This window comes from Rhipicephalus sanguineus, chromosome 11 (assembly GCF_013339695.2).
Source record: "Rhipicephalus sanguineus isolate Rsan-2018 chromosome 11, BIME_Rsan_1.4, whole genome shotgun sequence".
Taxonomy (NCBI): Eukaryota; Metazoa; Arthropoda; class Arachnida; order Ixodida; family Ixodidae; genus Rhipicephalus; species Rhipicephalus sanguineus.
In genome coordinates, this window is record NC_051186.1 from 134925466 (window position 1) to 134950462 (window position 24997).

At 47.6% G+C, this 24997-nt stretch overlaps 1 protein-coding gene across 1 annotated transcript in view; it reads left to right on the forward strand.

Moving 5' to 3' along the window:
• The window catches only part of LOC119374604 (uncharacterized), a 316867-nt gene extending 293493 nt beyond the window's left edge, over positions 1-23374 (forward strand). The window contains exons 5-8 of the mRNA XM_037644774.2: positions 361-557; positions 5598-5901; positions 11279-11574; positions 23155-23374. Coding sequence (XP_037500702.1) covers positions 361-557; positions 5598-5901; positions 11279-11574; positions 23155-23344 — 987 coding nt within the window. The 3' untranslated portion in view covers positions 23345-23374. The remainder of the gene's footprint in view (positions 1-360; positions 558-5597; positions 5902-11278; positions 11575-23154) is intronic.
• The last annotated feature ends 1623 nt before the right edge of the window (positions 23375-24997 follow it).

Consider the following 24997-nt stretch of genomic DNA (forward strand, 5'->3'; position numbering starts at 1 on the left):
TGTGTTTTGTTCTTTTTTCTTGTGACCACGCTTACTCGCCTCACCTTCTCAATAATAGACGCCTTACTTCCACGATCAAAGCGTACCATCTTGCTCAACTTCTTGTCGGTCCAAGAAGGCTCTTCTTTACCAAAGAGAATGTATTACACATAGCGTTTGCCTTGCCATTCGGTAGAACAGCGCGCATTTTGCGCACCGATGAATGATGAAACATTACACTAATACAGCATTCGGTTATTCCGGATCGCAACCATATGACTGGGCAAGCTTACTTCAGATGTCTGACCGTGAGGCACGCGTGACTGCCTGCTTAATGACGCTGTGAATACTTGAAGGGGCTTTGTTCGACGTTGTGCGCAGGTGGTGCTTCTGACTTTCGACGATGCGGTGAACGACTTGAACTTTGACCACTACACGGAGATCTTCGACACCGGCCGCAAGAACCCCAACGGCTGCCCGATTCGCGGAACTTTCTACGTGTCGCACGAGTGGACCGACTATGGCCAGGTGCAGACGCTTTACTCGAAGGGCCACGAGATGGCCTCGCACACCGTCACGTGAGTGGCTCCCGACGTTGCCTTTGCCATCTTTTGGCCAAGCCTTTGACAAGTGCGGCAGCTTGGCAGAGATGCATGACCTCAAAATAAGTAGCGCGTGAAAAAAGGAGGCAAAAGAAGGAGATGCCTGCATCTTTTTTTTCCCTCTTCTTTTTACGCGCTACTCATTTTTAAGTGACGCAAGCTTTTGAGGCCGTGTTTCATCTGATAAAGCTTCGTTTCCTGAGTGTATAGATTGCAAGAAATCCTACTGATTTGCTCCTCAGATTCGGTTGCAGTGCAAATTGTGAGTGAGTCAACTCGATGAGCATTTACTTTGAAGACCCATTGCTTTGAATGTGTGCAATAAATCTCAGTGGATCTTTAGGTGCTATATCTGTATATGTTCAATTGAAGATAACTCGTATAATAATGTTAGTGCACCACATTTCATTCTACTGGATCATTTTAAAGTGGCGCATAAGTGTACTTATATTGAACGCATGCTCTCCGAAACGGTCATTCCAGCAGCTGCTTTCGGTTGGAGTGATTTAACGTTTATCGCAGGCCAGTGGCATATCCATCCATGACCCCTTCAGATGCACTTAATAAGAGTGTAAGGTGACATTTCGGTATTCTCGCCGTGTTTCGTTCGCTGCAGTTATGCGACGACAAAGCCTGATAAAGGCAGAAGATGCCGCCCAACTATTCGCACCGTTTGTGAGGATATACGAAATCTTGTGCGCCTGAGGAACGACTTCACGCACACGTTTCTAAGCGGAATAAGTCTGGGGTTTTACGTGCCGAAGCCACGACACGATGATGGAGCACGCTGTAGCAAAGCTGGGCAAAGATACTTTGAAATTCTGTCGCGATACGATACAAGACGCTCGGGCAAGAATATATGAGATACAAATACAAGATATTAACACAATTATTGTATCCGATACGGTAATTCCAAATTGCATTTTAAGATACTTCGATACATTCGCAAACTTTTGTTATAGATCTTCCGTACACCGCAGCATGAAATGCCTCTGGACAAATATCTTTGAAAACTTCTAAACTGTGACGTTCTTTGTTCCATTTGAATGAAATCTGCGTTAATATCTCAACAGCTTTGTGTTTCTCGCTCAAAGTATGTCAGTTTCATTCCGAAACAGCTTATTGGGGTTGCTTTAGCTGTTTGACTTTACAGCTCTTTATGCGCTGCGTTGTCAGCGGTTTCCGCTTTACGCTTTTGTAATTGATGGGAGTCGCTGCTCCGCTGGGCGACCAGCTAATTACAAAAACGTCAATAAGAATCCTCCACCCGATGGCGCAACAACAGGCGTGGTACAGCAACAACGCTCGTAACGAAATCTTTTGTGACGTATCGTGTATACATAGAGGACATAAAACTGCAATGACACTTTATATTCTAATTGTTCGCTGGTGTAAAGCGTTCGTTAAGGACACACTCAGGAGCGTGCAATCATTCAACAATTTTTCTTTTATAAGACGCACAGCCCAGAAACGTCTCAGACGTACTGTACAGTCGCACAATGAGTACACTATTGACATTATTCCCACCTCAGTATGGCTCCGGTTAAATGACGATTACTAACCGTGAAACAAATTTAGGGAGGCCTAGACAATGAAAACAAACATATCTATATAGTGAAGAAATATATAGTAAAATAGAAAGATGGTTTCGTATCAAACGATCATACTGAATAAGTATGGAAAACCACACAGGCGGCACCCCTAATAGCTATAACATTTAAGCATGAAGAATCGCCAACTTATCTGTCAGGGTTAGGCAATAGAAAATTCAGTGATTATGGAAAACAGCATAAAACAGCTTGTTGGGACGCTCATGAGAAAAACGCTGCATTTGGTATAACAATGAGTCTCTACTCCCTTTGCTAACATTCTAAAGATGGTTACTAATGATTAACATCAATATAATTCAAACCCAATTTCGTTATCTTATGAAGTAGTATGCAGAATTTCTGTTATTGTCTACTAGAGGCACGCCCGGTCTATTATATATGTCCTCAACATCGCTTTGACATAGCAGTAAATTTGAGAGCGACGGAAGTGATCAAAGAGCAGTAGAAAACACGCAGGCAGTTAAAAGTACAAACTATGCCGAAAGCTTATTTTGGCAGCACTTTACAAAAGACATGCTGGAGTAAATATACCACAAAAAAGGAGACGACGATTGAAAAAGCATGTAGGGAAGGGTGTTTCAGCTCCACTAACGTGAAACCTATGGAGGGGCGAAGCATGCAGTGTGTGCCGGTGCTTCTCACAGCAAAATTATTGCTATTGGGCAATGAGAGACAGAAGAAAGATTAGACACAGAGACTCGCAGTCCGCTTTTAGTTAACGTGTACGCTGCGAATCTTTATTGTTCAACTACGCACAAGAAAACTCTCCCTCCAACACTACATAGGCACCGTACAGTCGAGTTTTCCAGTGCGACTGCAGCGCCAGAATGCAAAACCTAGCGGACAAAAAACGCAATAATGAGACGGGGTTGCTCTAAATGGAACGCGATGTGCGCGTCTCCCTCTCTGAATGAATGGACGGACTGCGGCCGGGATACACGGGGGACGCGTTCGCGCGTCTGTTTTCTGCGTGCCCCTAACGGCCAATGCCAGCGAACTTGGGACGGGCCAGTGCGAGCAACGCAGCTCCCTCTGGTCAGTGTACGGTGCCTATTGCAGGTCAAACGGGGTGGCCGGTTTTCGGTTGTGCAGCGCGAGCAGTCGGTTTTTTCAAGAAACGCGCTAGCAAACGCTGCCTGCGTCGGCGTTGTCTCTCGCGGGCGAGGGCTCGTTCTCGTTCCTCGCGAGCTGGTAGTTCAGTGTTCATCGCAGAAAGAGCGTTTCCATAGTCAACGCGCGCCGTTTGTTCTCTCTCGCCACACGGCGAGCGCTGAGGCGGTGGCGCCCTCTCTTGCGCTCAGGGAAATGGAGCAGACGACGATGCGCGATGCACGCCGACACCCTAAGGTGCTTCACCTCTAAAATTCCGGCAGATCCCACGCACGTGGGAATCGCTTTCATGCGAAGCAGTCGGCGAATAGCAGCATTTGCCTGATTTTTCGCAATCCACGAGGTGGAGTGACCTCTTTGGGTAAATTTAGTAATTGTGCGCATATCATAGGCTCGCCAGCCACATCGACCACAACGTGTGTAATGGGTAGCGCGTTGCCCGATGTGACGTCGGCAATGACGTTAAAGGGATGTCAGTTTTATCGCAACGAGCTGCACGCTACAGTGGGATGATGTGTAAACCATAAGTAGCGCTCATCGGCGTATTCGAGCGACGGTTGACTATAGCTTGCGGATTCAATGTTTATTGAGGCGAAAGCCTTACATGCCTCATCAAACGCGAGAATTGACCGGCATCCCCATCGGCGGCGTCAACACGAGCGATGCAAAAAATAATCACTTGATGACGTCCTCATGTGACGTCTTAATGACGTCGCAGATCGAAAAAGTCGGGAAATCGCTATGACGTCACTATGACGTCATCACGTGATATTACTGCTTGGTCAAAGGTGGGTCGATCCCGGAGGCAGGCCAAAAGGAGGTGAGGAGCAGAAAGCTTACAATGCCTCCGATCCTGGAGGCACTGCAAAACCACGTTAGTTGCAGAAAGCTTTCCGAGGGGAGCGCGGGAGATTCCGTATATCGACTTATAAGAAAAAGAGGGAGATGGCTTTCGCGTTCGGGTCGACTGGGGCGGGTGCATAGGGGCCCTGCGAGTTTTCAGATTGATATAAAAGCGGAAATATGGAACTCTGCAACCACAGTTGGCGTTTCCCCAACCTGACGCTAGTATAAGCTCCTTTTTCCGAAACAGTTTGAGTCACTGTGTGGTAGACTGCTATGCAGAATGTCCGGGTTCGAGTATGGTGCGAGCCGCGATTTCAAATGCGAAGCATTTCTTAGCGAACCAAAGGCCCTTTTACCGTTCCTTATCTATCTATCTATCTATCTATCTATCTATCTATCTATCTATCTATCTATCTATCTATCTATCTATCTATCTATCTATCTATCTATCTATCTAGCCGCCTACGTCGGGGTGCTCGTCTGGTCGTCTGCTTAACTTTGTGTGCACCACCAGGCACGTGTGGCACATAGCTGATCCACAGTCTATATCAACCCAGACTTTGGAAAACGTAACACGACAACGTGAACCCGTGTCGCAGAAAATGCGGTCCCGGCATCGGTGGCGCTGTCGCTGGGTGAAATATCCCGATGAAAGCTGAGAATAAATATTACGGCTCGAACCGGAATCGAACCGAGGCGTTCTTCATTGCAGTCATTGCCGTCATTGCAGTCATTCCACCACAGAGCCAGGCCAGTGCTTCAAGCTATTTCGGAAAAGAAGCTGCGCAAGCGTCCTGTCCGAACAGCGGTAGTTGTGATCGCAGTGTTGGCGATCCGCATTTATATCAATGTAATAAACAAGAGTACATAATGTACACCTACGACTCCGCAAGATATATTCAATTGCTGCGCGAATACGTCTGCGGCAGTTAATTATGACATGCACATCGTAGCGGCACTTCGTGGCAATAACATTGACCTGACGTCTCTGCCCTAACGTGAGTATGCCGACGTGGACCACCCTTTATACGCCAGTGTACTCGGCGTGCCTGGTACGTCCAAGATATGCGCACCAACACTCAATTTACACAAGAACGTCGATCCACCTCGTAACGCTTGGCTCAAAGCCAAAACTCCGGCACAGGCTTCGCCGACTGCTTCGCGGGAAATTGATTCCCGCAATGCGTAGGATCTGCCGGATTTCTTAACTATAACTCTAAGACAACAAAAAAGGAGTAATGGCAGTATGAAGCGACCTTTTCAGTGACTCATCGAACGTTTGCCTTCATTACTTTCGATATAGCACAGAATTACCACCGTCAATCAAAGTATGTAATAATTACACTCATCGACTCATTCTCTGAATAATAACCAAAGGAAGCGCAGATGATGTTTAGCAACTTGAGAAGTAGAAATATATTCTTCAGAGTGACTACTAATCGACTCGCAGGCACAGCTTCGGCGAGAAGTTCTCCAAGCAGCAGTGGTTCAAGGAGGTGGCTGGCCAGCGAGAAATCCTGCACCTGTTCGGCGGCGTCAAGTTGGAGGATGTGCGTGGCATGCGCGCGCCTTTCTTGCAGATCGGCGGCAACAAGATGTTCGAGATGCTGCACGAGGCTAATTTCACCTACGACTCGTCCATGCCGGTGTTCGAGAACAACCCGCCCTTCTGGCCCTACACTCTCGACTACGCCATCAACCACGAGTGCATGATCACTCCCTGCCCGAGCAAGTCCTTCCCGGGAGTCTGGGAGGTAGGTCCCATAGGTTCATGCCTTCAAGCGACATTTATGTTAAGTGGCCTTCACTTTGGCGCACTCCAAAACCAAGACCAAAGAAATCACAAACACACATAACTGAGTACGCTTCCGCCGCGAAAGAGGCGTATTTTGGGCGTCTTTCTGTCACACAGCAGCCAATGTCATCTATAGCTCATACGTATCACCGCTCTCCCGGTACTTACATGTCATAAAGTGCGCGCGCGCTGTTAACATGACGTAGCGTTCTTAAAGGAGCTCTGCAACACTTTGTCAGCATGATCAGAAAACGCTGCCAATCGGTAGTCGAGGCGAGAGCCAAACATTATAGCGCAGCACGTGGCCTGGCATTTACAATTAATTCTCAAAGTGAGCAAGAAATCGTTCCGTCTTCGCTTGACAAATGATGCCATAAAACCAAGTGACGGAGCCATAAACCCGAATCCCTCGGCTCTTGCCTGATACGAGCATCGTGGGCTGCATAGTTACCGTGGCCGCCGCGGGATGCCTCCACGTGCCCACGCACGCGATCACACTGAAATTGCTCCAGGTCATGACGTGCGAACTGACGCATCTTCTTGTCATGCTCCCCTCTGCGTAGATTTCAGCGGTACGAGAGAAAAGTGCTTGAAGCGTCCCTGCAACTCCGCTCGTACTTCACGCTATTATCGATATACAAACGAGACGAGGATGTCGATAATTGTGGCAGCACATGCGTTAGTCAACGGTTGATTAACTTGCATAAAGAAGGAATCAAATGTCTCATCTCTCAGGTAGACCCCCACGCATGCTGCATCGATAGGTTCGCCTATTGCCTGGGCATGCGCAGATAAGTTCTCGTGCCTTCTTTCCTTTCCACCGTTGTGCGCCTTTGCGGCTGTTAGTCGGCGTTTGTGGTGTCTTGACTTCTTGTGTCCGTGTTTGCACGCCCAGTCTTTTAGAATGCACAGGTATATTGTGCAGTGGCCCGAAGTAGCGTCAGAAAAGGTTTAACCAGACGTCTAAAGTGGCACAGCTTCCGTTAGTGATCGCAGTGGCCTCCACGATCCGCATGGCGACGTCATGTATCTTCCGAAACAGCCAGCAAGAAGGTCTTTCCGTGTGATATGCGGACCGCCAGAGTGACCGTAGTTTTGGAAAAAATGAAATGAGTAACTAAAAGCCGATACCCAATGACCAGTGTTTTCTAGAGGTTTTGCAAAAATACTCCTACAGAGCTTGTTATCTTTTGTAGATCGCCACAATCCTATGCATCCAGTGCAATACGGTTTGTTTAAGAGGATGTCTGCTCAGCTTACCCTGCTTGAACAAAAGGAATTCATACTGGGGAGATTTGAGTGTGAGGAAATGGTGCTCTTCATATTCTTGGGTTTTTCTAAGGCATTTCACCTTGCTAACCACCAGCATTTTTGCTAGGGTTAAGGCTTGTGAAAGTTGGTTCATTGTGCAAAAAAAAAGGGAAAACAGCGCTGAATTTCTGACGAACACAAAGGAAGACAGACACAGAGTGGTGATGCGGTGATGTGGATGTCAGAGTGATGACAGCAACGTTGAAATTTGTTCTTGTTGGTACATACTGACGAAGAAAAATATAGCGCTGAATGAACGGGGACACAAGAAGAGGATACACAACACAGGCGCTAATAGCGCCTACATGTGTTGTGTAATAAGGTACGCATTTGGGCTGGTTGGTTCATGATTAACTTTAGAAACAGCGCTAAAAGACGGGACAAAGAAAGGACACAAACCACGGCGCTGACTAACAACCAAATGTGTTTTATTTTTCTTTGTTTCTGTGCTTTTGTTTCCTTGAGGTTGTGGCGGAGTACATATATGCAGACTGGAAGAATAAAACACATTTGGTTGTTAGTCAGCGCCGTGGTTTGTGTCCTTTCTTTGTCCCGTCTTTTAGCGCTGTTTCTAAAGTTAATGTGTTGTGTGTTTTCTTCTTGTGCCCCCATTCATTCAGCGCTATATTTTTCTTCGTCGATGATAGCACATTAATGGTAGTCACATGTGTTTTGACTGACACGGTATAAATGAGCCTACGGTCGCAGAAAAAAAATCAGTGGTAAGTCAGCGCCTGTTGTCGTTGTCTTCTTTTGTGTTCGTCGAAAATTCAGCGCTGTTTTCCCTTCTTTGAATAGCATTTTGTTAAGAAAGTTAACATCTTATGGCATTAGAGGCGTAGCACACTCTTTAATTTCCTCCTATTTACAACCCAGAAGTCAGTATGTAATGGTTGCAGTGAAAGATCACATGAAAAAGCGGTCAAATATGGCCCGTGGGGGTATCCTGGGACCATTTTATTATTACTATGTACTAATGAGATCACAACGATCTACGATACAGCAAAATTCATTATATATACACATGACACCAGTTAATTTTTTGCAGGAAGTTCAGTAACGGTCTTGGTGAATAGAAGTAACGAAGCGCTATCTAAGATAAATTACTGGACCACTCAAAACCCCTTAAAAGTTAACATTAAAGGGGCCCTACAACATTTTTCTAACTAATCATCGAATGACTTCATCCCGGGTCGGTTAGGTGAAGTTTGTTTTCTCGGGTTCGAGCCGGCCCGGGTCCCGCTTTTAGTTACCAGGCCGGGTGCGGCGGTAAACTTGAACGAGTGCCGGGCTCGGGCCGGGCCCGGGCTGAGAATCACCGCCGCCCGTGCAGTGCTCTAAGTGAGGGTGAGTAGTGATGTGAGGGTGAGCAGGAGGGAACGGAGTGGATTGGGTACAGCACAGCCATGTATAGTACAGTATCGAAAGGGGTCGGAAAAGAAAATAAGTGTGAGGAGGAGGAGGGAAGAGGGTAAAGAATAGCATAGCTATATTTAGTATAGCATAGCAAGAGGCGGAAAAGGGAACTGTGCTTGAGCAGGAGGGATGTGATGGAAAGGAGGGGCTCTACAGCACTTTTCTAACTAATCATCGAATGGCTTCATTGAATGAGCTTGTTGCTTCACAAATCGACTGCCGCAAAAATTTTTAGAATCCGTCAACTACGAGCGGAGTTACCAGGATTTGTCGCACGCTTCAAGCGCTTTCTCTCTCCTTTCGTTCAAGCAAGCACGCTGAAAGCTACCTAGGAGGGGGGGGGGGGGGGGGGGGGGAATGACAAGTGCGCAAGTGTATGCATCCGTTCGTCAGCGTGCGTCATGACCTTGAACACTTTCTTTTATTTATAGTTTCTTAACGCGTGGCTTACTTTCAGTGTGACCGCGAGCGCTAGACTCGAATATGGGGCGAAGGGATATGAGTAAGCCTTTCAAGTTTGTTGTTGTGATCAGTCGTAAGTGGCAGCCTGTCCCGTCGTTCCCTTCTCACTATGTCCTGTGTTCCCCGCTGGCTTTTTATCCTTTTGACAATGTACCAACTAGCCCAGTCCAACGCCTTGGTATCGCTAGGCTCTAGCACGCGCGGGCACGTGGCGGCATCTCGCGGCGGCCGCGGTAACTATGCAACTCATGATGCTCATATCAGCCAATATCCGTGGGCTCTATGTTTAAGGCGCTGTCATTTGAGTTTATGGCATCATTCATCAGAAGAGGGAACGATTTTTAGCTCATTTTGAGAATTATTTCTAAATTCCAGGCCGCGTACTGCGTTATAATGCTTGGCTCGCGTGTTCTCAGGAGCTTCGACTACGCGGCAGCGTTTTCTGACCGTGCTGGAGAAGTGTTGCAGGGCCCCTTTAACAAGACTGAGGCTGCCTTGTTTCGACCACGTAACAAGACTGCTCAGCTCGCACCAATAAAGTTAAATGCCATGAAAATAGAGCTCGTACCGTCAATAAAAACTCTAGTAGGAGTCCACGTCAGTTTCTTTTGAACGCCACGTTTCTTTTCAATGACCTACAAGTGTCAATATGCTTCTCTAGAATACTCTTTTCTACCAATAATTAATTATGGGTTGCTCGTCTAGGGTACAATCACAAACGAAGGCATCAACAAGCTTGCAGTGTTGCAAAAACGTGTGGTTCGACTAATATGTCAGGCTCCATCCCTCGGTCACACCGGCGACCTTTTCATAAGACCCTTCACTATCCGAGCAAATTCCATCTACAACTTATGTCGTCAGTGTAAATCTGGTTTGGTGAAGAAAACGCTCTGCAAGCCCTAGCAGGACTACAAGCCAACTTAACAAAATATAATACACGTACACCGGTAGAATGGCACATTGTAAGATGTCGCACCATTTATGGCAAACACATGCTACCAACACGCATGCTACGTTCACGCTACCAACAAACTAAATGCAATTACTAAAGAACAGCTCTTTAACATCGCACAAATTTCATTTTAAAGAACCACGGAGAGCGTTTCTTGACATAACATCATTACCATAAACTCGTTTACTTTTTGTTTCAATACCTTGCTGTGAAATGGTTGCATCGTTTCGGTGTTTACCGAAAATGTTTCTGTTGAAAGAGTGTCTTATACGTGGCACGTGCAAGCATGCTACATTCTTGTAGGTGAGCCTGGCGACGGGCACGTCGGGCTAAGAGCCACAGCACCCGATGTAATATCGCGTTAATATTGAGCGGCAGAAGTGTAGATTGCCGTGCGATCTGCGTAACGAGTGGACAGCTTGAAGCTGACCACACGTTACGTAGGTCTCACGCATTATTAGCTATCGGCAACATCAACCACAAAGCGTGCCACCACGCAGGTGCGCTTATTCCCTTGCATACGCGCAATGGTTACGTCGCTACTTCGCAAACAGACGTTCGTTCACGCCACCGGGCTTTGACACGTTTGTAATGGATTCGGTGCTGTCTACAAGTGCCTGGTGCAGTACGCAGTCTTCCTCATCGGCGAGTGCCGATTGGGAACAAAGAATAACAAGTAACCAGTGCATTACTTTGCACGGAGAAACGAGTGTCATGATATAGTTACGTGGTTGTGTGACTCAAGAGAATGACAAGTGCCAGAGAGCGCGATGCGGACGGGGCCGGATATCACTATCGCATTCATCTCTTAAAGGCGAATTCAGCTTAAGCGTCCTGCGATTCTGTGTGCTATCGTCACAATAAAAACTACATTTATGTTGTGTAATAATTGAGGGGCGTAAAGCAAACCTAAAGTATCAAAATAAATGTGACGTAAGTTCTTCGCGCACGGACGAGAACAGACGAAAAACATAAAGAAGGACCAGCGCTGACATGCAACTCAATGTTCATTCACTCGAGGTCACTTGAAATCACACGTGAGCGACAGGTAATCAACACCCTGTTGTGCACATCTCCTCTTTGAGTTTTCCTTCTATTCTCGTCTCGTTTGCGCTAAGAAATTACGTTGATAATGAAGCAGCCAGTCGAGATCTGTGTGCCTAAGATAAATTTGCTGGTGCACCATCGAATGCAGGTAGGCATGGTGATGTGGATCGACCTTCGCGGTGGCCGTTGCTCCATGGGCGACGCATGCTCGAACCCGGCCGATGATGAGGGCGTCTACAAGATGCTGCTGAAGAACTTCAACCGCCACTACAAGAGCAACCGGGCACCGTTCAACCTCTTCTATCACTCGGCTTGGTTCAATACGCAGCATCACAAGAAGGGCTTCTTGCGCTTCCTAGACCATATACTTTCCAAAGGCGACGTCTGGCTCCTTACAAACTGGCAGCTCATCCAGTGGATCCGTAACCCAGTGCCCAACAGCAGGTTAGTTGGCTGTGTATTCCCCTCATCATCAGTTTCTTTATACCCCCTCTGTTCCTTTTTTTTTTGCCTGCATTGGTTTTGAACACATGCACTAGCCTAACCCTTTAGCTGTTACGCTCCAGCTGAAATGAACTTAGAGAGTGCTGTAGGTTTTCAGTGCAACCTATTGCCGTAGCTTTTTCGCAGGGAGCAGGCGGAGTGAAACAGCACCAAATGAGAATGCAAAACGTCGGTTTGCATTACCGCGCATTCTCTATTTGACTACACCGTGATGACGGAATATGCTCATAAACAAAGCATCAGTGTATCGGCGCGTGCTTAAGCGGTTATCTGTTACACACCTCACCAACCAACTAAAGAAAGAACGTGACATTTCTATGGGCATTCGTACTGAGTAACACGCAACTGATTTCCTTATCTTGATGCTTCTTCGCAGCGTCCGTGTACTTACAGTACTGATGTCGGTAGTGGAAATAATCGGAGTGCGTGTTTCGGAGGCTTCACTTTGAGTATACCAAGATACGACTCAACAACGCACGCCGCTTGCTCTGGCTCATACTCTGTGGGTAAAGAAGCATGTCGCGCGTGCGGCGATCCTGGATGCGGTAAAAAAGCCTGACACGCAGGCGGCGATCTTAGAAGCGTTTGCTGCGATGACGTACGGCGCGAGATGCTCTTGATGGCGCCGCCAACGTCGACCGCCTGACCAGCTGACATTAGTGACGTTGTCGATGGTGCTTTACTCTTGTTAGCATCCATGGTAATCATGGAATGGAAGTTTCGTGCTCAAACCGAACCACTTCGCCTTGCAGGGAGTCTAGTTCGAGCGCTACCATCGTGGGTCATCTTCTGATTCAGTTGATTCAACGAGACGTTATATCTGATGCCAGTATGTAACAATGTTAAGGCGATCTTTAACTAATGTCCGAAGATTAGCTCCGCTGGTCGGCACACTGTGGTTTCTCTGGGAGTAGTCCTGAAGTTTAGATGGATGCGAGTTTAACTGTCACGTGAAACTGCTCTCACTTTCTTTCTTTAGTACCGACTTTGAGCCCTGAACTGCACGTTCTGCAGCTCCGCGGGATGGTCGATTGTAGGGAGGCTTCACAACTTGCTTGGGGCAATTCGCATGCAGCATGTTCTCCTAACACTCGTTGACAAGGTCTGCTTCGTTGTGACGTAAATTTACGTCTGGCAATCCACGAGGAGCAACCTAGCTCCCAGGCAAGAAATAGTTGCCACTGCCAACGGCGCAGGTGCTGAAGCAGCTTCTCTGCACTTCGAAAATGCTTTCTCAAAATAATATGTAGTGGTTCTTTTCAGCCGTTGTGCGTCTCTTCAGTTGTTAGTCGGCGTTTGTGGTGTCCTGATCTGTTTCTTGTGTCCGTGTTTGCACGCCCTGTCTCTTTTTAGAATGAGTACCTACCAACTTGCTCAGCTCTCTGTTATTCTAAGGTTCTGCAAAGGTCCAGCAAACTCAATCTGAAGACGAGGCCACGGCCTGTCTGGAAATGGCCTTAGCATCAACGCCATTGGCCGCGCACCCCTCTGGTGTTCTCGACGAACTGTACAGCGGCAATGTATTGGTTCAAGGACGGCCACCTAACATGGCTCTTAGCATTAGCCTTCAGCTTGTTGATTCTAGAGTTCCCCTTATGGAGCAGCCGCAGTACGTCTGGCTGAAACGCACTTGGAATAAGCATTTGTGCCCCTAGAACTGTGCAGTTTTCTTGCCCCCTCACCTCACTATCTTTTTTTAATCGGCATAGAACTTCAACTCGCCATCGCGCAGTTCAGCTCCAGAGCACTTAGTCCTCGAACGTAGCCTCCGTGGCTGCACCCGGCAGCAGTACCGGGGAATAAGCAGCCTCCCACATGAATACTAGCGCCGGCCTCTCGAAAAATTGAACATACGCAGGCACCTTAGTCGACTCAAGCCATTCTTGTAGACAATGGTAGTGGCCGACCGGTTCTAAAGCTTGCAGTCATTCGCCCAAATATCAACGCTCAACGCATGCCACGTCACAGACATATCTCGGGGACCAGACATACCCGTAGTCAGCAGCCCCAGCAGACGTTTATGGTACGTAACAGCTTCGAACTAGTGTCCCCTGGGATACTGTCAAATTTCCTTGCGCCAGACACTAACGCAAGAGCCTCTTTGTCTAGATGAGTGTAATTCACCACCTGAGTCTTCGCGATAAACAAGAACCACGCCAATAGGGAACCCAAGCTCAAGTTTGCGGCGCGACGACAGCGCCGCGCCAGCCGCGCTGCGGCTCTGTCGGACAACACTGAACCGTCGCGCGGCCGACTCAGCCCCTTTCACGGTAGCGGTAGCGCACGTGCGCTCGCGTTCTTCTCTCGGTGCGGGTAACTGTGGGGCCGTCAGCTCGGCACGTTGAACCGAGAGGCTTGCTGTGCGAAGCTGCGCATTTCCACGATGGCAGAAGCGACTCCGCGGAAGCGCAAGCGTGGTCCGAAGTATTGCGGTTTAGTGGCCAGCCACAACAGTGCAGACAAGGCACACGATTCACGTGTTAAACTGTATCGGTTCCCGGGCGTGTCGCACGAGAAATAAAGGCAGCAAGCGTGGATAGCTGACAGCGCTGTCTCGCCTTCTATTTTGGCTGCCTGAGTTCATCGCTTTCGTTCGTTCCGACTACCTGAATCGGTAAGTAACGGGGCGCATGCACGCAGCGACTACAGTAATGATTACTCGCTGGCTTCTCGCATTGTTAAAGTCCAGTTACGGTTGTAGGTGAAGCAACTTTGTGTTTTGATTCCCCGTGCTCGTGAGACCTACCCGTCGTTATTGAACGTTCACATTCGCGTTATACCGTTAGCGTTGCGCGGTTGGTTGAATTCAACTGAACTCCGCACATTGTCAGAAGTTCGGCGCCTGCATTTCACGCGTCGGGAAGGCTGCTTTATCACGCCGGAACGGACGTCTGTGCATTTTCAGCAAGCTTTGACATCGTTCTGCAGGTTTGCTTTGTTTTTGTCACTTTATTGGGGTGATATATATTTAAGCCGCTAAATATAACTGGCACTTCATACATGCTTTGCAATTGCAACCTTGAATTAACCACCTTCTGACTGTGCGATTTTCTAGCCGCGTTCACGCAACAGGTTTTATACGCCTGTCAAGTCGGTATCATAAAAAGAGACTGCAAGCATGACGCGAGAGCCGAAAAAACGAGGCGAGCAGTTCATCTTGCTTCACAGTGGTTGAAGCTCAGCTAGCTGCCTCGCGTCTTAATCGGCGGGTGATTCTCCAGCGGCAAGAAGGACTTGACTCTAACCTTCTCAGGAAGCAGTGCCATGGCCGTATAATCTTTTTCGCACGCCGCAAACGTTTGTTCACGAAAGTACACGGCTGCTACTGTAAGCATGCCATATCAAAACAACAATCATATGATTCGTAGTCCACGCCGCAGAACATCGATAGCGTGTACGGCTTCATTTCGGAGTGCATGTGGACCATTATTCATCTTTAACGTGACAGAATGAGACTTACTTCGAGGTATACGTCCTACACGGTGTAATCGCGACTTGGGAAATGCATTTCGCTTTGAGTCGGGCGTGGTTGTCGTCGATCGTCTGCTCTTCACCGTTAACGTGATTGACGAGCTTTCCTCATTTTATCAAGTTCGCTTTGCGGAAGTGCCAGTCAAGCTTGAAGATCCTTTTGAAGCCGCACTGCACGCGGTACATTGTGAGACGCCGCAAGTGCACCGCGAGAGCTCTGCACGTGCACGGAAGCGAGCGGCAACGCGGTGGCGAGAAGGGAAAGCGCTCGCTGATCACGCCCCAGTTTCTCTTTTTCTGCCAGAGATGGCGCTGCCTGTCAAGAGCAGCAGCGCCATCTCTGGCAGACTAAAGTGAGTGGTGCTGCTAGAGGACGGACGTGTTTTTCGTGGGCTCCGGAATGACAGCGTCAGATAAGTGGTTTTTTTTTGCATGATTCGAGCTTGTTTCTTTAGTTAAGCCACTAGATTGCAGCTTAATAGAGCTTACAACTTTGTGCTGTTGGTACAAAGTGGTGTGACAGTCGCTTCGGGTGTATTTTTTTTAATATTTGTTTTTTTGGCCACCACGTGGCTGAAAGGTGCACAGGTGCTTTGAAGTGTAACATACTTGCGGAGTTTTGTGATATCATTTGGCTTTAAGTGTATCTAATCTGCCGCGTGAATGCTCTATAGCCATGGTCAAAAAGACCGTAAAGTGTTCAGGATGCGGAATGGGGCGGAAAATAGAGGTTTGTGAGGATGAGACGACAGAGAGAGCTGACGCCAAGTGTAAGCAATGCGAGTTAGAGGCGAAGATGGAAATAATGATGGCCGCCCAGAATGAGCTCAAGGTGAGAATCTCCGAGCTGGAGAAAGCGGTAGCGACAGAGCGGGAAAAAACGATGGCTATGGCGGAAAGGCTTAAGTCAGCCGAGGAGGGATTGGCAAAGGTAGCCATGCCAGCAAATGTAGCCACGGGGAACAGGGAAGCAGGCGACAGCGGGAAAAATGGGGCATCGACCCCCACAGTGGTAGGCGCGAAGGGGGAAACAGGTTTGGAAAAGACAGGTGCAAGGGACACAGGACCCACCTTCCGCGAAGTAGTCTTGGGAACGGGAGGGGACAAAACAACAGCAGTAGCACGCGCTAGTAACAGGTGCAGTGGCCAGGTGCGGGAGAGTCCACCAGAAAAGTCGGATCACGTGATAATCGCCGGGGACTCGAATTTAGCTACATGCGCAGAAGCAGTCAAGGAAAGGGTGAGAGGCGACAAACGAGTTTTAATAGGAAAGTTCCCGGGCCATAGGCTGGGATCAGTGATGAGACAAGCTAACGCAAAACTCGCAGCTAAGTCTAATGGACGTAACCTCGTGATAATCGCGGGAGGTCTAAACGACGTCTTGAGTAACGAATCAGCCGAACTAGCGACCACATTGGCGAAAGGGGTCGATGACATGCGCGCCATTTCCCCTCAGGTGCAGATAGTGGTATGCACAATACCGGAGGTACCGGTGCGTGACGGCAACCTGCAAAGAGCGGTTGTCGACGCAAACAAAGAGATATGGCAGATGAGTAGAGAGAAAGGCATCGAGGTAGTGGAAATAAACAGAGAGGTGCACAGGTGGGGTGGTTTTCGAAGAGACGGAATACACTTCGATAGGAGGCTTGGCCATGAGGTGGGTTGGCGTCTTGCAGGACGCGCAGTAGCTTTTTTGGGGGGCACGCGGGCCCTTCGGTGCCCATGGTAGCTTGTAATGAGGAAAACAACCAGGGGGACTCTTTGACAGGTAGTATAGCGAAAAAACAGAGAAAAGGTAAAAGAAGGGAGAAGGCGCGTGTTGCAATTAGTTACATTAACATGCAGGGTGGCAGAAAAAAGGCAAAATGGTTAGAGATTGAGGGACAGTTAAACAAGGAACAGATAGGTGTTTATGCGGTTACAGAAACACACCTTAGAGACTTGGAAGAGCCACCACACATTGAAAATTATGTTTGGGAAGGATGTAACAGGATCGCATCAGAAAGGAGAGGTGGGGGGGTTGGAATGCTAATTCATAGCAGAACAAAATGGGAGAGAGTGAAACAAACGTGTTCAGAGCACATGTGGGTTTCGGGCACAGTAGGTGGAAAGAAAACGTGGCTAGGTGTAGCTTACTTGTGGACAGGCAATAACTGCAGAGAAAAGAATCTGGAGATAGTGAAATGCATAAGCACCGATATTAAAGAATTTGGTCATGATGCCGAGATAATCCTTCTAGGGGACATGAACGCTCACATTCATGACCTTGACGGATATTCAGACACCAATGGCAAGTTATTGCTAGATCTCTGCGAGCAACATAGTCTTGAGATAGTTAACGTGGGGCCTAAGTGTGAGGGGCAGATCACGTGGGAAGTCAGAAACAGGCAATCGAGCATTGATTACTGTCTCATGACAGAAGGAATATATGACAAACTTAGAGAGATGAGAATAGACGAAGAAGGCATTAACAGCTTAGGTAGTGATCATAAACGCATAATATTACAAATGGGATATAAAACTGAAAATAAGAACATAGAATCAAAGTTTGGCAGCTCGTATCTAAATGACAAACAAATAACAAATATAGCCGCAAGAGTCGAGGAAAAAGTAGACGAACTACCAGGCAAAGACTGGAAGTATAGTGAGCTGCTACATGTAATCACGAAAGAAATGGAAATAGAGAAGAAAACTATTTGTTGGAAAGGAAAGAAAAAGCCAAAAAGTTGGTGGAACAAAGAAATCCGGGAAGCGATCGAGATGCGACGTCAGGCATCACGGGAGCACAGAAAGGCAAAAAAGGAGAAGCGGCCACAGGACGAAGTCAACCAAATATGGGAAATATATTTAGAGCAAAAATCCATTGTGCAGAAATTAGTCGAGGCAAAAATTAAAGGTGAAAGTGAACGCTGGATGACAGAGATTCGCGAAAAGAAGAAGGCCGCGCCTAGGATATTTTGGAGCCACCTAAAAGCGCTGGGTAGGAAGTCTGTCACAATGCAACAACATATGGTAGATGAAGGAGGAAATAAATTGGAAGGATATGAAGCGCTAGGTTACATCCGAAAGATAACAGCCGATTCGTTTAAAAAGGTCCCCCAGGGGATTCCCCCGGTGAGTAAAAGTACGCAAAGGAGTGCAACCGACGAAGATGTAGTACTAGAGAATTTCAATTGGAAGAAGGCCGAAGGAAAAATTCCTAAGCGCACTACTCCGGGCTTAGATGGGGTTCCCGTCAGCCTCATTAACGAACTCGGACATAACACTAAAGAAGCACTGCTGAAAGCCGTAGAAAAGTGCTTACAGGAGAGGGAAATACCAGACAGTTGGAGAAAAAGTAGAATGAACTTAATCTATAAAGGCAAGGGAGAAAAGGATAACATTCGCTCGTATAGACCGCTAACAATTACATCGGTGCTATACAGGTTGGCGATGCAGGCAGTAAAATTAAAAATAGAAGCGTGGGTAGAACAAAATGATATTTTGGGAGAACTTCAGAATGGATTTCGAATCGACAGGCGGTTAGACGATAATCTGTTTGTTCTTACCCAGTGTATAGAAATATCTAAAATAGAAAACAGGCCCTTATACGTAGCTTATCTAGATATCACCGGGGCGTATGACAACGTTAATCAGGAAATTTTGTGGGATATATTGAAGGAAGTGGGCATAGGTGACGACTGTGTACAGCTTTTGAGGGAAATATACCGAGGAAATACAGTTTGTATAGAATGGGAAGGAATAAGTAGCAAGGACAGCGTTGAAATTAGCAAGGGGCTGAGACAGGGATGCCCTTTGTCCCCGCTGTTATTCATGCTGTACATGGCGAGGATGGAAAAAGCGCTAGAAGGTAGCAACATTGGATTTAATTTGTCACACAAACAGGTCGGAGCGATGGTTGAGCAGAAGCTTCCAGGTCTATTTTATGCTGATGATATTGTCTTATTCGCGGACAGTCAAGATGATATACAGCGACTGGCAGATATATGCGGAAGGGAGTGTGAGGCTCTAGGACTAGGATTTAGTGCAACAAAATGTGGATTGATGGTATTCAATGATCACGGAGACCATACGGTATTAATACAGGGCCAAAAAATACCGAGGGTAAGCGAGTACAAGTACCTCGGAGTATGGGTAAATGAGGGGGATAGATATATGGAGGTACAAGAGAAAGCATCGGTAGCAAAGGGAAAGAGGAATGCTGCAATTATGAAGCACAGAGCTTTATGGGGATACAATAGGTACGAGGTGCTTCGAGGGCTGTGGAAGGGTGTGATGGTTCCGGGGCTTACATTTGGGAACTCAGTGGTGTGCATGAAGTCAGAGGTGCAATCAGGAATGGATTTAAATCAAAGGACGGTGGGCCGCCTCGCGTTGGGCGCTCACGGGAAGACGACAAATGAGGCGGTAAAGGGTGATATGGGATGGACAGGCTTTGAAGTGAGGGAAGCGCAGAGCAAAATGAGATTTGAAGAGAGGCTGAGGAAAATGAAGGAGAGTAGATGGGCAGAGAAGGTTTTCAGGTATTTGTATAGAAAAAGCGTTGACACGCAGTGGAGAAAAAGAACTAGGAGGCTCACCAGTAAATATACGGCTGGCAGTGCGGGCGATATGGCAACAAGGAGCATTAAGCGGAAGGTCAGAGAGGCGGAGAGGACTTATTGGATGACAGCGATGGAAAAGAAGCCGGCTCTGAGTAACTACCGAAAAGGAAAAAACGAAATAAGGAGGGAAAGGTTTTACGATAATTCAAGGGGAAGCGCTTTACTGTTTGAAGCAAGGTCGGGCTGCCTTAGAACGCGTAGTTATAAAGCGAGATTTAGTAACGAAGAAGAACAATGTACATGCTGCGGGGGAACTAAGGAAACGATGGAACATGTACTGATTGAATGTGGCGATATTCACCCAGGTATACGTGTGGGCACGAGTCTACATGAAGCCTTGGGTTTTAGGGACAACAATGGAAAGCTGAACACGTCCGCGATAGAAATAAGTAAGAGACGGTTAGAGTATTGGTGGCAGAAAAGTAGAGATAAAGAACAAAAATAAATAATGGGGGAAAAATAAGGTCATTCTGCCTTAAGAGGCAGAGAGATGGACCGTGAATTTATATTTTTTGGTATAATAACATAGATTTAATCAATGTAGATAAGGTATTAGGCCAACATGAAACAAGGAAGCTTTTTTTCTTTTTTTTTTTTCTTCGAGCCTGGTGGCAGACATGTCACCGCCCCGTTTTAAAGGGGACGCTCATAGCATCCATCCATCCATCCAGCAGCGCCGCTAAGCGCTGCTTGGGAAGCCTATGCCTTACATTGGCGCGTCACGTCGCATACAAGCACCAAGATTTTCTTGGGATCATAGTGCCAGCTTGGCTATCCAAACCAGTAGCTTGTTTTCAAGGCACGTTCGTGGTACGTATTCCACTCGCACAGTACCTCGGCTCATAGCAGCTCGTCCAGGGGATGACGCAGTAGATAATCCCGGCACATACCAGCGCCATAGGCGTGCGCAGGGTTCCCCATCATGGGGGGGGGGGGGGGGGGGAGTTCATCGCAGTCCCCCTTACTAAGTGAATGTACGAGCCAGATTTTGCGCCCCCCCCCCCTTAGGTGACTAGGGGTCCAATGTATGGGGCAGATTTTGCGCCCCTCCTCTAAGGTGACTGAGGGGGGCGGCCGCCCCCCGGCACCCCCACCCCTTCCTGTGCGCGCGCCTATGACCGGCGGTATAATTTGACTGCACTACTGCATCTTTGTAGTAGCCTGACATCATTGGCCCTAGGGGCCTTCAGCGCAGGCCTCTGTTTTCTGTGTTCGGTTGAAAAGCAGCAGTGGTGACAACGTGGCCTAGGTGGAGTGCCAACTTGTGCCAGGATGGTGAACTTATCTAGCTTTAGTCTAAACCTTGATTGCTTCATTTGGCACAGAACTCAGCCCAGATTCGCTAAGTAGTCTTCGTAACCATTTCGGGCTACCAAAACATCGTCAAGATAAGCAAGATAACAGGCGCAATTTCATAAGTACGCAGAAAAACAGACTTCTTATCACGCTTGTAACGTGCCGTGGAAACACTAGTTCTATATGATGTCGCATTATATGACCTCGATAGAGAAGTTGAAGGTACCTAGGCCAAGTTCGTTTACTATTAGGTTAATTGTCTCATGCTCGCGATTTAACCATAAAACATGACTGCAAATGTATACTCCGCTACCACCACGACATTTTGGCGTATTGCGAGTAGCTTTTACGGAACAAAAGATGCAGAGTATCCCTAAAAATATTCTTCTGAGATGAGAAGACGAAAGCGTTTTTCCCGGGACTGTTGTTACGGAAGGGTACTGCAAAGTGTCTTTGCCGAATTGTGTTGAAGGCCGACTGATACGACCGTGGTGCTGTCCGTCTCGCCACATGTTGCAGACGTTGGCACGCTTGCGCAGTACACCGATTAGTGCTTTACCTTTAGTGCGTTCCTTCTTGCCCTCCGCCGCGGCTGCAGGTGGTTGCTGCGGCATTGTGGAGCGAGTGTCGCTGCGGCGACGCCACCTGGACGCCAGTTCCGGCGAAATACGTCACGTGCTTTCCGGACACGGCATTCGCGGACGGCTTTTACTCTGCGCGCTTTTGCCAACATAGCCAAGAAACCCTTTGGCGTTAGAAAAGAGTAAATTGCGACGCCATCCGAGTTCTATCTTCTCATGAGAGCCACAAGCTTAGCATAAGTACAACTTGCATCGCGGGTCAATAGCCAAAAAACCAAGCACGAATACGTATTATCAACATCCGAAGGCAATGTGAAGGATACTACGGTTCATTTGCAACTAAATATGGCAATCTAGGAATTCAGGTCACAAACCTATATCCCAAATCCACCGTTTATCTGCAATATTAGTATGTCTGTGCTGATGCACCAAAGTGCAAGTACCCGAAGTATTCTAGTTGTACGACAGGCATTTTATAAGAACGCACGCAGGGAACATCCCCAGCTGCTGGGAGAGCGAATGGCGAAATAACTCGTGGAGAAGTCTCGATGAACTTCCTTGTTTCTGCGTGCGTGTTGCCGGCCTAAAATCGCCACCGTGGGAGAAGTGGCACCAGTGGTAGAAGCATAGAATTGCAGCAGGTGCCACACCATATTAATTGCGTAACGAGTGGGTGGTTTAAAGGCCCACCCAACACGGAATGCTCAGGCATAATTGGCCACAGCATCAACAATGTGTGATCCTGCGTAGATGCGTAGCCGCACACGCGACGCGGCCTCCCTAACGAACAAAGTCCCACCTGGACCGCAGCCGGGGCCCCACGTTTCGGGTGTCATTGTGAAAGACGGCCGCGTCGTTGCTGTCCCCATAGGCGTGCGCAGGGTTCCCTTTCAGGGAGGGACGAAGGTTCGTCGCAGCGCCCCCCCTCCCAGTTACGTCAGGGTATGGCGCTGACATTGTGTCCCGCCCCCAGGCGAAGCCCCCCCCGCCCCCCCTATTATGTCAATGTGTGGGGCTGACTTTACTCCCCCCGTGCTTACCAGACACGCACTTCGTCGTCTCTTTTCTGCACCGTGGCGTCCCTCTTGCGGTCATCCCCATAATCTCTAGAGGGGATCAGTAGACGGCTCATAACTTTGTACGCTCCGTGCCCTGACCACTTTGCGCTGAAGCCACAAAGCACGAAAGGCGCTTCGCTCGCTGCAGCAGGCCGCATTCACTTACGCCATCTTTTGTAGAGTTAGCCGTATCTAATCACAAATGGGTTAGCTGCTAGCCTTACTTCGTATAAACAGAGTCCTTCAATGTTGAAGGACTCTGGCCGAACGTAGTACGACATCGAATTGATAAACGCCTGAAAGCGGTAGAATACTGAATGAGCCAATGCATTTCACAAAAGAGCAGAAACGTGGCTACTTTTTAGATTTCACGTAAAAGTTGCAAGTTCCGTCCCTCTCGACAGAACTTGTCTCATGGATGCTGACAGAAGCATAGCCACTCGTTCGGTTTTGACGGTCTACCGGAAGCTTTCTCTTGCTATTTCTAATGCATGACACGCGGTCTTGCAGGATCAACACCTTTGAGCCGTGGCAGTGCACACCCAAGGGCGACCGACCGGAGCCATGCCACAGGCCAACCGTATGCAACGTCCCCTACCAAGGTGGCCTCCGCTACATGAAGACGTGCCAGCCGTGCCCCGACGTTTACCCTTGGGTCGGAAACACAGGCTTTGGCAGCAAAGGGGCGCGGCGCAAGTGATCCCTCACAACATTGGCCAGTATTCTTCTAGACAACTTGACAAAATGCGCAAATTATTGTCAACAGGGACCTTGGTTGAGAAAGTGACGCGTAATTAATTGCATCTTCAATTTAGAATTGTCTCAAACCATGTTGGTGTTACTTTGAACGTAATTTTAAGCTAAAGACAAGGTGGGGTAATATACTGAACAACAGCATTTTCTGGCATTGTTTCCGAGCCAGGAATCACCTTATTTGTTATGTCGGCAACAACATGTCTTTCACTTCTAGCTCGAGTCCCGCTGATTGAGTTCAGCGAGCTTCAACGAGAACGTGAATAACACGAGGTTGAAACTTAGAAAAGCCGTGCCATTCTAAGTAATATCGCTTGTGTCAAATGTTAAGCACGAAAAGGCCTAAAAAAGGGGTCAACGCACTTGAAACTGAAGACTGCGCATACGAATCGTACAAAGTGTAGACTCGAGAAAGAAGTCCAAGCTCGACGTAAATGCAAGGGCGTGGAACTAGAGGTATATTATGTGGAACTTGCCTTTAGCAGGGAGGTCGGTTAACAAACCCTGTGTTGCGAAACATGTGGTCGATGAACTACCACCTCTGCATCGTTCGTGAAAGGGAAAAGAATGATGTTATTAGTAAAGCAGACAACATACGCAGTTAAATAGGAACAAGTGTTGCTTGCAACATATGCAGCGGGGTTTCCTTCATAAACTACGTAACTCTGCCATGTTGTCTTTCTGCGGACATAAACTTTCAAAATTAAAGCTAAAGAAAACAAGAATACGAGAACAAAAGCACATTACGTATTGCTGCCTTACATTTAGCGGGATTTATTTATTGAAAATGAAATGAAGCCTCTCTCCATGTCAAGCGAGGCGGGCTAATACGTTGAGAGAACAGAGCGCGTGAACTAAGCTTGTATTTGGGTACAACACATTTCAGCATACACTGAGCAGCTTCCTTGGACCGAAATATAAACCATACGTAAAAGGTAATCGGCGCAAACCTCGTCATTCCCAATCTTAGCGAGCTGTCACTTGACGCACCGCGCCGCCACATAGATCACTGAAGTCGAGATGCCGACTTGACCACAGGAATACACAAGGCAAGCAATCACGTGCCATTTCCGGCTTCCTTTTTGAAAGGCTGATATCTTACTTGTTATGTAGTAGCGAAAGCCATAGAGCAAGAAGGCGTTGAAATGTGCATACGTTGCCACATTAGCAGCCAAGCAGGTGGGTGAAGTGCACGGCTGTTCATCTGCGAGTAATAGTATAAGGTACGAAGGAGGCCGCGCATCCAGTGTCCTCCTACACCTCTTGTTTCTCTTAAGGTAAGTCGCTAGAGCGCGAAACTGTAGAAACGTAAATTCGTAAAGGCAAGAACTTAGCGCAGAAAAATCAGATATGCTTTTGGATGTTTGAGAACATTATTTGATTTGTCTAAATCTAAGCATTCATGAAAGAAAACTGCGATGAAGCGCGAGATAGTATTGTTACTGAAGTTATGAAGTATTGTGGATGCGTATCTTTCTAAATGACGCAATAGACACAAGATAATAGGGTTCAAATATAGCAATGGGTCACCAAACTGTCCCACTTCTCCATCTAGCATAGCAAACGTGCGTTTAACACATGTGTAGACACATAAAAACAA